At 34.6% G+C, this 13,590-nt stretch overlaps 3 protein-coding genes across 4 annotated transcripts; 1 reads left to right on the top strand and 2 right to left on the bottom strand.

Annotated features, from left to right (window-relative positions):
* Positions 1 to 500: 500 nt before the first annotated feature.
* LOC105136493 (microtubule-associated protein 70-5-like) lies at positions 501 to 4,208 on the top strand. Of its 2 annotated transcripts, none has more exons than XM_011041872.1 (11): positions 501 to 709; positions 1,160 to 1,245; positions 1,333 to 1,398; positions 1,504 to 1,674; positions 1,780 to 1,950; positions 2,039 to 2,194; positions 2,322 to 2,468; positions 2,710 to 2,781; positions 2,864 to 3,472; positions 3,575 to 3,722; positions 3,842 to 4,208. In XM_011041872.1, exons 1-10 carry the CDS (start codon positions 601 to 603, stop codon positions 3,707 to 3,709), a joined length of 1,722 nt encoding a protein of 573 aa, XP_011040174.1. In that variant the 5' UTR covers positions 501 to 600; the 3' UTR covers positions 3,710 to 3,722; positions 3,842 to 4,208. The 2 variants fall into 2 exon arrangements, with proteins under 2 accessions (XP_011040174.1, XP_011040173.1); XM_011041871.1 differs by having other exon boundaries at positions 502 to 709; positions 3,860 to 4,208.
* A 1,099-nt stretch (positions 4,209 to 5,307) lies between these two features.
* On the bottom strand, positions 5,308 to 7,634 carry LOC105136492 (pentatricopeptide repeat-containing protein At4g16390, chloroplastic-like). The gene has a single exon (XM_011041870.1). It carries the CDS (start codon positions 7,572 to 7,574, stop codon positions 5,472 to 5,474), a length of 2,103 nt encoding a protein of 700 aa, XP_011040172.1. The 5' UTR covers positions 7,575 to 7,634; the 3' UTR covers positions 5,308 to 5,471.
* Positions 7,635 to 11,686: 4,052 nt separating this feature from the next.
* Positions 11,687 to 13,445, bottom strand: LOC105136490 (sulfated surface glycoprotein 185-like). The gene is made up of 3 exons (XM_011041869.1): positions 12,933 to 13,445; positions 12,611 to 12,692; positions 11,687 to 12,514 (listed from the first exon to the last, which is right to left on the bottom strand). The coding sequence occupies exons 1-3, from the start codon at positions 12,942 to 12,944 to the stop codon at positions 12,003 to 12,005; spliced, it is 606 nt and encodes a 201-aa protein (XP_011040171.1). The 5' UTR covers positions 12,945 to 13,445; the 3' UTR covers positions 11,687 to 12,002.
* Positions 13,446 to 13,590: the final 145 nt, after the last annotated feature.

Here is a 13,590-nt window from a genome sequence, read left to right as displayed (position 1 = left end):
TCTTCTATATATATATATATATATATATATATATATATATATATATCACCGATCACAACAATACTTTTCATAGATTAGGTGGTACTATAAACTCCAAACTGTTATCCCAGTAAGGAAAATTCTAAAAATTTGGATTCAACATCACTAATCAAATCTACTTTGAAGGGGGGGAAAATAATACTCCTTTAATAATAAATAAGAGATATACTCAAATCAGAAACAAAAATGTTGTTTTGGATTATCATCTAGTCCAAGAGAATTTGAATTCTGAAAATAAAAGGAAGTAATGGTTACCATCACAATATGAATGAAGAGATAATGAAAGCCGACTAGGCTGGCTTGTGATGGAAAATGTGGTTTTCATACTTTGCTTCACACAAAGGAAAGCTCCAAGTCGTCTCTTTGATGTCAATTCCTTAAAGGGATGGACTCTTTTGGAGTGACATATTTTTCTCTATCTTATGTTAATCTCTGACGAAACCCTCTTATGTTGTCTAATAAAACCCCGCACCTTGTTGTTATTGGAGCTTGTGCGCTTTATTGTCGTTAAACTTTTGCATTTTGTTTCAAACTTTAAGGAGGTAATAAGAAAGAGAAAAGATGGTCGGGTATTGTAATGAGGAACAAGTTCTAGGAAAAGAGGAGCTCTCCCTTTCTCACCCTGACCCTATTGTCCTAGAGCACAACCGTTTGCAGAACCTTCTCAAAGGTTTGCCATCTTTTGCCCTAAAGTACACCAAGTGAACATGCATTGACATGCACAATGAGTGAGTGCTGGGTACATTTTGCTTGTTAGTGCATGTTTGTTTCTGCATATTTTGAGTTCAATCTGGGTGAATTCCTGGAGTCTTCTTGAGTTCTGCTTTATGATGTTGTGTGTCGACGGACAGCAATTCTTTGAGTAACAATGTATTGATCCGTGACATTTTGTTATATAATGAAGTGAAAATTTGAATGTTGACATTGGAAGAGATTCCTCTAATTGACTGAAGAAATTGAGGTAATGCAATTTGTTTTGGTCCTGAATCCATGGTCTGGATAGACCATTGCTGTTTTTCCTGTGTAAGAAATTAAGAGGCTAGGAGCATACAAACTGGAATAGGACAGTATATTTCCGCTTAGAATGTCTTATGATGCTTGTTTTTCGATATTATTTCAGATAGGGAGAGAGAGCTAGGATTTGCACAAGGAGAAATTAAGGCTTTGAGGGCAACTGAAGCTTTGAAGGATAAGGCTATAGAAGAGGTACTGAGAAAATCAGGGGGAAAAAAAACAATTTTTCTGTAATTCATGCAATTTAGAATTGACAATTCTGCTGTTTTATGGTTCCAGCTCAGGAATGAAGTTGGTAAACTGGATCAGAAACTTGTTTTCACAGAAAATCTTGTAGAACACAAGGTATGTTAGGTTCCGACTGAAATTTCGTAGAGCTATCAATATGAAAAGGTGCCTGAGCTTTGGGACTCATATGATCCAATTTTTTCTGAACCTGATTCAATGCAGAATCTTGAAATCAAGAAGCTTACAAGTGAAAAGAAAGATGCATTAGCAGCACATTACGCTGCAGAAGCAATTCTTAGAAGGGTCCATGCAAATCAGAAGGATGATGATTCTCCTCCTATTGAGTCAGTCATTGCTCCACTTGAGGCTGATATTAAAATGTATAAAAATGAGGTATGCTAATGAAGTGAAATTACTTTCAGCAAACTAATGAGAGTAAGAGAATGTCATCCGTTCTCTTACGCAGAGAACAGTTCTCTTATGTAATTGCCTTTTCAGATTGCATCGCTGCAGGTGGATAAGAAGGCGATGGAACGTCTCACCAAGTCAAAAGAGGCGGCTCTGCTTGAAGCAGAGAGGATCTTGCAGAGTGCTCTAGAAAGGGCTTTAATGGTTGAGGAGGTTCAGAACCAAAACTATGAGTTGAAGAGACAGATTGAAATCTGCCAGGTAACATTCTGTAAGAGATTTGGTTAATATTTTGAGCATGCTATGAGAATTTTGTGTTGGTGATGATTTGGAAGTGTACTGCACGCAGGAGGAGAACAGAATTCTAGAGAAGACAAATCGCCAAAAAGTTATAGAGGTTGAAAAGCTTAGCCAAACCATTTGTGAGCTTGAGGAAGCTATTCTCGCTGCTGGAGCTGCAGCCAATACTATTCGTGACTATCGAAGACAGATTTCTGAACCAAAAGTATGTTTCAGTTATGTTTCAGTCTTACATGAGTTCATTTTTGTAATATTCTTCAGTTTATTGATTTGTACTGCGTTGATTATAGTCCTAATTTAGGCATCTGACCTTGACTTGCTCAACTTTTCAGGAGGAGAAGAGGATGCTGGAGAGGGAGCTAGCCAGAGCCAGAGTTTCAGCAAACCGAGTTGCAACGGTGGTGGCTAACGAGTGGAAGGATGAAAATGACAAGGTCATGCCTGTCAAGCAATGGCTTGAAGAGAGAAGGCTGCTGCAGGTATTTCATTACCAACAAATTATTTGAATCCAGTTTCTTTCAGCTCCTCCCTCTTAAGTACTTCCGCTGTGTTTCATCGAGGAACATGGTTTCTTTTTCAGTTTTCGCGAGTGATCGCCTGTGATAGACAAGAATACGTATCGATTCATTTTCATCGGCTTTGACAGAGAAAGATGACATCTCGAATATACTAAATTCATTTGCTTTTGCATTATTTCTAATTCCATCCCTTGGCATGCAGGCGGAGATGCAAAGACTAAAAGAGAAGCTAGCTATATCAGAGAGAACAGCTAACGCAGAAGCACAACTGAAGGTAAATATTGACATCTCTTCCATTTTTTTGCCCAAATTTTATGATGCATCTTGCTTATCAATTAATGTTTCTGTCACTTCAGGAAAAATTGAAGCTGAGGCTGAAGACATTGGAAGAGGGCTTAAAATACACATCAAGTTTCTCTGCAAACCCTAATGCATCCTGTGGATCCCCCAAACCAGGAAGCACCAATAAGATACTAGGATTTCTAAAAAGCAATGCAGGAATGAGAAGGAGATCTACATCACAACCAAGGGGATCCAACATCAGTAGAAACTTCCCTCTCCAGCAGCCAGATATAGAAACTGAAAATGCAAATGCTTCTGGGAAACTAAATGGAGCTGATAGCTTCAAAAAGAAGTATGGTTCTGGAGAAAACATGGTGGCAAAAGGTATATGGGTATCTAGAAACAAAGTTATTGATATCAGCGGAAAGGAAAATGAAGAAGTTAAGGCAAAAGACGATTCCTGTATCGATAAACACGGGATTGATGGTACGACAAATTCAGAAGAAACAAAGAACAAAGTTGGTGGAAATGAAGACTTGCCAAACAAGGGAAGTGCCAATTCTGATAGTCAAGATGTTGTTTCAGGATTTCTATATGATAGGCTTCAAAAGGCGGTCATAAATCTACAAAAATCTTGTGAGACTAAAGAGAGGAGTTTGAATGCTAAAGATCAAGAAATTCAGGTGAAGTAACTGCAACCACTCTCTCTGGCATAATTTATCTTTCAAGAGTAAGCAATCCATATTCCATTATGTATTGACCATGTCAATTAAAATTATTTTCAGATGCTCATGAAGAAGGTTAATGCACTAACAAAATCCATTGAAGTAGAGTCCAAGAAAGTGAAGAGAGAAGCAGCAGCTAGAGAAAAAGAAGCTGCATCTGCAAAACTGAACAAACCAAAAGGATTTGGAGTATAACCTATTCGATATGGTCAGTAAAACCTGTTGAAAATATATCTGTAGTCTGTCTTTTTAATTGTTCATGTATAACCAGTAGTAATTGTTCTTTTTGAAGAAAGAGTATTCGATATTGCAATGACAATCCTTCAGCTATTTGGATTGCAACAGGGATACCAAGTCGCTTGAAGATTGCTTGGATTGGGTATAGCTGAAGGCTACCTACCGGAAATTCAATTTACTCTCCCACCATGTCTGATGATTTTTCAATGTAAATACGAACTGTTTTACTGATTCTAGCTAGTTGAAATAAAGTTCTGAATCAATGGACAGAAGTTCTGAACTTGTAACAACTAGGACAAAGCTGAAAGTTGTGTGGATTGCTGTTTGAGATTACTTGAAAGATTTTCAATATGCTTTTGGTTTGTGTATATGGTAACTTGAAGTGTACAAACTTGATGACGATTTGTAAACAAGGAAACAGTTTGATCCAAAAAAAAAATACAGGTTGATTTCTCTACCATTAATCATTTTATTAATATTTTTGGCTTGCAATTATGTAGCTCCTCCTTTATTTTTTGGAAGTTTAAAAAATTCCTCCTACTATTGGGTCAGTATCATTTTCCCAAAAACAAATTTTATTATCAATTCTGTCCCCAAACAACCTTTTGATTTCTCATTTGGGTCCTTTCAGTACAGCTCCTTAACCGAAAACGTTAATCTCCCTACAGAAAAATGTTGTTTCTTATAAAAGTAAAGTATAATATGGACGGAATCCATGCATGGAAAGGCTTGATTGAGATTTCTAGATTGGGATAAAACTGATACAAAAATTTGTCTGCGGATAAAACTGAAACTACTAGTATGGTTGGGGGGTAGTTTTTGAGGTTTGCCCTTATTTTTTATTTGATGTACAAATTTTCAGATGTTATAATAAATTTTTTTTTCATGCTTAATGCTATGGATGTGTTTTCTTCTTTAATATCTGTGCTTTTTTATCTGCTGACGTCTGACCTTGAGCAACCAAAGAACTATTTAAAGAAAAACGAATCTGTTTTTCTTTTGCCTAGGGCCAAAAGTCTTCTATAAACAGTTGTGCGAACCTTTCAGTCGTCATGGCAGTTGACTTTGCATCCCTTTGCTTATAGCCAACTCAAGAGACTGGCTGGTAGCCATTGTACAGTATCAAATCAAAACAGGTAACAAGTCTTCCCTGGCATCGCATTGACACGAGAGTGCGGATTACATGCTTATGTCAAGAATTTTAAACTATACTGAAGCGGTCGACCATATCATTTATGATGTTCAGACTTCAGCAGCCATGGCGATTGGTGCATTGCAAGCAAACACTCAAAGCCAAACGTCTCATTGAGCTTAATGCATAAAGTATTTGAAGATAAGTCTACTGATTTGAAAATGCAGTCACTTAACCATTTATTTGGTTCAGTGCCGGGGCTACAGAAAGCAAACAATCCATTTTCTGTTAGATCACAAGCATATGGATTTTGATCCTATCTTAAATAGCCTTAAATTTCAGTCCCGAAAATGCATTGTACTTGATATTCCCTCATTCGGTAATTCTCTCATTCAAGCAGACTATTCAAGAAACTGCAACACGGTTTAGAATTAAGAATCTGATCAGCTATATAACGCTTTAATGGCTGAATATAGTGATTTATCTTAACAATACAAAAATTCCCTATCAAGAGAGGGAATGTCAACAGCGGAGGGAACTGGAATATTTATAGGCATTAAGAACGGAAAATCTACATTAGCAGGGCACCTATGCAGCTACTGCATCAGCTAATTTTCTAGATTCTAACCATGACTCAGCTGCAACCTTTGTAGTTAAGAACCAGCCAACCTTATCAGGAGCCTCGTGGAATGGAGCGTTTATTTCCTTCAAATGTGACTCGAACACATTGGCTAAACCTTTCTCTGAATACTTGTGTTTCCCATGCCCCGTATTGATTCCAAGCAACGGAGGAAGCTGCTCCCCCGCTTCCAATGCCTTAGACAAGTCATTTATCCAAACATGCAATGCTGTCAGTGCTGCCCCGGAAGAGAGACTTTTTAGATTTAAAGACCACTGGGTTGACGTTTTGGACTGTATATCTGTGTAAATTCCAAGTGTTAATCCATGGTCTAGCAATTCACAAGCTCTCTCCAACATATTGAGTTTGACACAGAGGTCAATTAAGCAATTGCAGTACGCTTTCTTTACTTCAGTGCTAATATTATCAAACAGATCGGCAGCTTCCTTCTTAAAATTCCCTTCATTGCCTTGCTCCTCTACCAAAAGTTTTACCACATGACCAAGCTTTGGATTAGCCCTCTCAACACATTCAACAAGTTTGCCAAGTTCTTCATTTGGTGTTTGAGTCATCACGTTCAAAAGACAGCCACAGAACCGATCATCTGGAGTTATAAGCAATTCAGAAAGTCTGTTAAATGTCTTCACAACATCATCAATGCGTTGGGCTTTGCCATAGCACTGGATAAGTGAAGTCAAGACAAAGATATTAGGCTGAAAGCCTGCTTCAAACATCTCATTCAGCATATTCTCTGCCTCAGACACTTTCCCACAGCATGAGGACATGGTAATCATAGACGAGAAGGTCCAACTATCAGGACTGATCCCAGAATTCTTCATGTCCTCAAAAATCTCAATAGCTTCATCAACAAAGCCAAGATCAGCACACATAGCCAATATGGTATTATAAAGAACTACATTCAAACTCAACTCCTTTTCCTTCATTTCCTTGTAAATCTTAATTGTATCTTCTCCATAACGTGCTCTACCATATGCACGTAAAAGAGCTGCATATGTCGCATAACTAGGTGACAACCCACTGTCAATTATATCCTGATAAAATTTCTTCGCCTGCCAAGGCCTCCTAGCTCTTCCCATGGCATCCAACAAGGTGTTATATATGACCAAATTTGGTTTAACACCTAAAGCCTTCATTTCTTCATAAACGTTCAAACAACCATCAAAATTCCCAGAATCCTTATAAATCCTAATCAACGTTGAGAATGTGGTTGTATCTAGACGCCACTTATCGGTTCTAGCACGGTCATACAAGCTCAATGCCTTCTCAACATTACCAACCCGCCCATACGAATCAATCATAGTCGAAAAAGTAATATCATCAGGATCAAGTCCAAAACTTGGCATTTTCTCAAACCACTCGACCGCCTTATCAGCCAAATTACACAACCTAGCGCAACTAATTATCGTCGAAAACGTAACATTATCAGGCTTAACAGCCCTCTCAATCATTTCATCAAACAGCTTCTCTGCCTTATTCAAATCCCTACACTTTCTCAAAACCTTCATAGTCACATTATAAACAACAACCTCTCTATTAAACTCCAACCTCTCTTGGAAAAACTTCAATGCTAACAAAGCAGTGTCTGGATTCGACATGTTATTAAGAATAACAACAGCATCATGCTCAAACAATTTGTTTCCAAACTCACCCAAGAAATTAAAGACATCATCTTTATTTGGGCTACATGAATTCAAAGACTTAGCAGCTTTAATAAGAGAAGCATACCTAGCATCATAGGAACTTTTTCTGAGAGTTGAAGCTTTAGAGCTTTTGGGGTTGACCCAGATGTAGGATTTTGATGAGGACCCATTTTTTTCATTAAAGTCTGAATCTTTTGAGGTTTCTTGCTGTGGGATTTTTTGGTCTTGTAATGAGACATTTGTGATTTGAAGAGAGGTTGTTCTTGATTGAGGTGAGGGAGTGCTGAGCTTCAAATAATAGTAGAAGTTGTTGTTTAAGGTTCTTGGTTTTGAGTCTCTTGAAGAAGATGAGAGAGTGTTGCAGAGAGGTTGGTAGAGAGAAGAAGATGAAGAGCAGAGGTTGTATGCCATTTTTGGGGGTCTGTGTTTTGGTTATGGAGAGGGAAAGGAGGGACCTTATCAACTTGAATAACAGCATACACAGTGAAAGATATTTTGATAACAATACAATTTGGTCCCTTAAGTTATTTTTTTTGGGATTTTAGTAAACTAGAAGTTATTATTTAGGTTTTTCTTCAACTCGTCTCTAAACTCATCACCTATCATCGTCTCTAACCTAGTTGAATTGATTCAGGTGGAGGACTTTCTCCACATCTAGCAAGTTCCCAGTGCTTGATTGATATGATTTTTTAAAAAAAAATTTAAGTCAATTTTACAAAATTAAAATACCAACTTAAATGAAAAATTAGTAAAATAGACAAATTAGTAAAATAGAGTATAAATTTTAAATCCAAGTATAAAATCATAAAAATCCTTGTATGATAAAAACTCATCATTATATTAAAAAAATAAAATTATAACTCAAATTAAAAAAATAAAGAGTTTAAAAAGGCTTTGGCTAGAGTAAATTTTCATTTTTATCATTTCTTGATTTGAAATAAGGCTAATAATTTATCTTCACCGTGAATAAAGACTAATTGACCTTTTGAATAATGCTAGAAATTATAACAATTTCACTTATTTTATCGTACCAACTGCTATGATTTTTTATGCTAATCGTTTGATCATAAGAGTTCGCTTTAAATTATAAAAAAAATTTGTAAACAATCAATGTCAAAAAATTAGTGAGCATGTATCTCTAAAGTCCGCAGGTGTGTGTAAAATAACTTATAATATACTTATAAAATTTAACCTATTTCTTCACCATTTTCAATATTTAAGTTGAATCAACTTAAATTGATCCTACTTAATTCAAATTGATTTTTCTTAAGATTTTTTTTCTTAAATTAAAACAATGCTTTATATAAAAAAATAAAAAAAATTAAATTAGATATCACTTAAATTTTAAAAGGTGAGCCAAATCATAGATTAAAAATTTAACCAAATCAATTCCTAACTTAATAAGACTTAAAACTTTATCCCAGTTAAATCTAGTTTAACAATTCATTGAATTGGTATGTCAGGCTGGGTTAGATTTTAACAATACTTCATGTTATTATTTTTTTATAATCCACAAAAAAAATAATATTTTTTTTACATGGAAGAAACAAAAAATATAAATATATTAAAAAAAATTATTTTATTTTATTAAAATAAATATTGGATATTTTATTTGAAAAAATAGATTGGATTTCTTTTCAATCATATGAGCTTAGCTCTCATATTGCTTATTCGATTGATGAGCTTTATGCCTCTCTCTCTCTCTCTTTATGTGTTCTTCTTTTTAAATAAATATGTATGTCTTTAGTAACAAAAAAAAAACTAGGGTTGATTTCATTATTTATATAAATATAAATAATAAACAAGTTAATATATTATCTAAATATTTTATCAACATATTTATTTTCTAACTTAGGTAATTAATTTGTAATGTATCAGATGTAGGTTGTGGATTTAAGTTCTCCGTATCATTTGCTTATTTGTTTTTCAAAGACATAAAAAAAAAGTTTTGAATTGAATATAAGTATGTGTAGATTTAATTTTGTTTTTATTTTTCATAAAAAAAATAAAAAAAAATTCTTTTATTTTGATCAGTAGAATAAAAAAAATAGATATTGACAAGTCCGGGTCGGGTTTTTTTACTTCATAATACATGTAATAAAAAACTCGTTTCCCGATTTGATGTATCCGTACGAAGATTAATATTTTTTTTATTTTTTAATATTAGGATTATAAAAAATATATTAATTTAATATTTTTTGCAAGGAAATATATTTTTAAAATGCAAACAAATATTATTTTTACCATCAAGTTTGGCAAGTACGAGGAGGTCATGGTTTAGGATAGGTTGAAATTATAAAATTATATTTTGTTATAATTATAGTTTTGAAGATATTTAATAATTAATATACATTACAATTTATTTTGTATCAGATTTTACCAAAAACTCTTTTTTAAAATGTTGATTATAGAAAAATTATAATTTATAGTTTTTATTAAATCTATTTTTTTCAAATTGAAACATAAGATCCAACACACAATTAATTTAAAGTATTATGGCTGCGTAGCACCCAAAAACCACAAAAGATTTATTTTAGAAAGGATTATCTGGGCAATGAAATATACAAATAATTAACTAAATATGTTGAAACCATGCATAATATTCCATGCTTATGTAAGGTTGAAAATGAAGAATTGGAGGTTTAGGTGGGTGAGGCTCCCTTGAATTTAAAGCTACTAGTGGGCAAGTTCATGAGCATGGATTTAATTTTTAGTGCTTTTATTTTATATATATATATATATATATGTGATAGCCAACTGCCTTGTGCCCTCATAATTAATGTGTAATTAATGATCAAGCATCTAACTCCTTTTTTTTTATTATTACATTGCAAGCTAACATGACTATATGTTCATGTAATTAATTAAAGTAAATGAAGTGCTTAGTGATAGATTAAGTCAAAATCAATATCACTCATAGAGTTTGCTGGGTCCATTAATGAGTTTAAACCTCAATTTCTCTGTCGAGACTGATTGGATAAGCTAACAAACATCCTTGTTTTTTTTTTTTTTTTGGTGAAATGACATAAGGGCATCCCTTGCCATGCCCCTTTCCCTTTGTTAGTTAGAAAGCAGATAACGGTTGAGAATTGTGTTAAAATTCTCTCTTTTTTCTTACATATTTCAATCATTTCCACACATTTTTTTTAATATTTGTTATATTTATTGAATCTAATTTTAGGTTTGATATTATTTTAGTTTGTATATCAAAGTTACATGAATTTCTAATTTTAGGTTTGATATTATTTTAGTGTGTATACCAAAATTACATGAATTTAATCTCTTATAGTTAATTTTTATCAAATTTAAGTAAATTGTTCATTTAGACTCTATAGCTAATGAAATCATGAAAATTTTAGATTGAATTTGAACATTCAATGATTACACTTTGAGCTTAAATGTTTGGGTTTGAATATAAACTTTGTTTTTAGATTTGATTCATAAAAATTTTAGATTGAATTTGAACATTCGATGATTATACTTTGAGCTTAAATGTTTGAGCTTGAATATAAATTTTGTTTTTAGATTTGATTTTCTCTATAAAACAAGATCCCAGTTAAGGATCCTCCAATGTTTAAATTTATAAATTGTAGAAGAAAAATATTATACTATAAATGAAAAAAGAGTGACATATGCTGTTCTTCTTGAGTGAATTTGTGTTTTGTTTAATGTTTTTTATTGGGATTATCTACTTAATGACTCGAGATATTTATACACCTCAATCACTTGATTTTATCTCCTGGAGGGTGCACTAATAATGAATAATAACTCATTTTCATTACAGGTGATCTAAAAAATAAAATCGTTGATTGTTGTACTTTGTTGTGTCATTGGTAAAAATATTGGCACTCGAGGATGATTGACATAAAATGTTAGCATTCTTTAAGAAGATAAATTGATGAAAAAAGTCATTGGTGAGAAGGTAGGTATCCTTTAAAAATACATGTAGATAAAAAATAGTCATTAACAAGAAAAATAGGTGTTACACTGATCGATAATTGGTACACTTTAGTGTGATGCCATATTGATTTCCTTGAAGATAGTAACTCTATCTTATAGTGCAAGTTAGGTATGTAGGAGAATTTACATGAGATTCAATCCAATACTATTTAGAATAAGGCCTAATTTGTTGAGTGTCTAGAGTCCAGGTATGAATAAGCTATTTTAAATTCATCTTGTTTTTTAGGCTCCCAAACAATAATAAAGGTTTTGATTTTTTATTGTTTGGGTCGGTTCAAATAGGAAAAGGGATGTTGATTTCTTGTTGTTGGGTTGATCTAAATCATAAGAGAAGTTTATCTCTGGTCATTTAAGCTGATGCAAATATAATGAAATGTTTTGTTTCTTTTATTGTTCATGCGGCGGTAAATTATAAATTGTCTATTTTTTTTATTAATTTTTAAGAAGAAGGCAATAAGAAAGTTTAAGAAAAGGGATGCACTGTCAGCATAAAAAAATAGCGATGATTTACAAAATGGAAACTTTTCCTTTTATTAATTTATTAAAATTTTTAACGACTTTTGTAACCTTATAACAAAATATTGTTATACCCATATCACATACACCTCATTCATCCTTGTCTTGCATAAAATCCCTGTACCTCAAAAAAAAAAAATCCAAATACGGAAACTGACCCAACATTTCAACACAAGACAGCTAGCTAGAGGAGGCTACGACATGATCGTGAGTAATGATCATGTATAACGATGAAATGTGAACGCTTTAATCACTGGCACAACACTATGTCCATCAGTATATCTTTGGATTTGAATCCAATGGATGGTACTTTGAATCCAATAATCTTCAATGGGCATCGGTGTTTTGGACAGGATTTTCCCTTCACATGATTCTGCATGAAGAGGGGTAATGATCATAAACATAATTACATCTACACTCATAATAACCACTTCTTTGGCAGCTACATCCACCACCACCCCAACTATCATACACTGGCCTTCCATAAGGTTCATAATGGGGAGCTGGCCCGCCATAACCATGGTAACACGGGCCTCCACCAAACCCTTGATAGCATTCACTACAACATGTCCTTGGGTAGACCGGTGGCGGGTGCCCTGGAACCGGGTGTGGTGGAGGGGGTTTCGGAGCTGGTTTCGGGGCCGGTGGAGGTTCTTTAGGCTTCTCTGGTTGCTTAGGCTTCTCTGGTTGCTTAGGTTTTTCTGGTTCTTTAGGCTTCTCTGGTGCTTTAGGCTTTTCTGGCACCTTGATCTCAATGCCCTTGACAGCCTTACCTCCTTTGCACCAGATCTTTTTCTTGATCTCTTCAGGACAGCAGCTAACCACAGTGATTGTCACTGTGCATGCCTTCGTGTCATATATCTGGTTGTGAATTTCTTGTTGACAATCCACAAAACTAATTCACTTTTCTTTCATTATACAACTCAAACTAAGTTACATGGATAGAGAGAGAGAGAGAGAGAGAGACTCACCAGGGATTTTACACAGCACTTTCTTGATCTTCTTGCGGCATTTCTTACATTCAAGATCGACCCTGATCACCATTGTTGTGACCTGCAGTAATAACAGCACACACACACGACAACTGTCATGATTCAGAGACAAGAAAATCTGAAGAACAGAAACATTATCTGACAAGGAAGAATAGGATACAGAGATGATCGATATTGGTCTAGAAGATGGATGGTGAGGTACATGGGGACAAAAACAATGACCAGCACCACACAAAAAGAAGAAGAAACCAAAAGGGCTAATTCATAATCAATCAAGTTCCATATCCATCCATGCACTTACCTTTTCTGCCATGGTTTGGTCTTTGCTTTGAGCTGAACCTGATGGGCTTGATGGAATAGAGAGTAGTACTGTGAATGAACAGACTGGATGGGGAAAGGAGATATCCGAGAGAGAGCCGTATAAATGAAGATTTATCACATCTCATCAGGTAGTGAAATGTGAGAGAATAATCAAATTGTCCGTATATCTAGAGACCAATAATAAGAGGAGAAGTGAAATTGGGGCGTTGAAGGTGGTGCTGTCGTCATCAAAATTGTTGTTGGTGCCATTTCCAAGTGCTGACCTTACCTCCAATCCTTCATCTCCATGTGCTGCCTTCGATGGGCACTCCTCACCTTCTGTTTTGATAGATACTATTCAATTCACAGTTGTGGTACTCTTCTGGCGCCTCGCTCCCAGGGTAGGTTGTACTGCCAACCATACACGTGTCCCAACACCTCTTTCCCCTCATGAAACTAGATTTGTTTGTTCATCCATCATAGATTAATTTTCCATATCCTCGAGCCATCATTGGGTTATCTTCTTATGGAATGGATTTTTCTGTATGATTTAAACATACGAGAATGAGAAAGAGACCAAAGTGGTTGAGCAACTTGCTAGCACACGGTATTATACTCTCCGAGGATTAGTCGTAGCTTTGATTTTTAAAATATTTTTT

Source organism: Populus euphratica, unplaced genomic scaffold (assembly GCF_000495115.2).
Source record: "Populus euphratica unplaced genomic scaffold, PopEup_1.0 scaffold142.1, whole genome shotgun sequence".
Taxonomy (NCBI): Eukaryota; Viridiplantae; Streptophyta; class Magnoliopsida; order Malpighiales; family Salicaceae; genus Populus; species Populus euphratica.
This window is presented reverse-complemented; position numbering and strand designations above follow the sequence as displayed.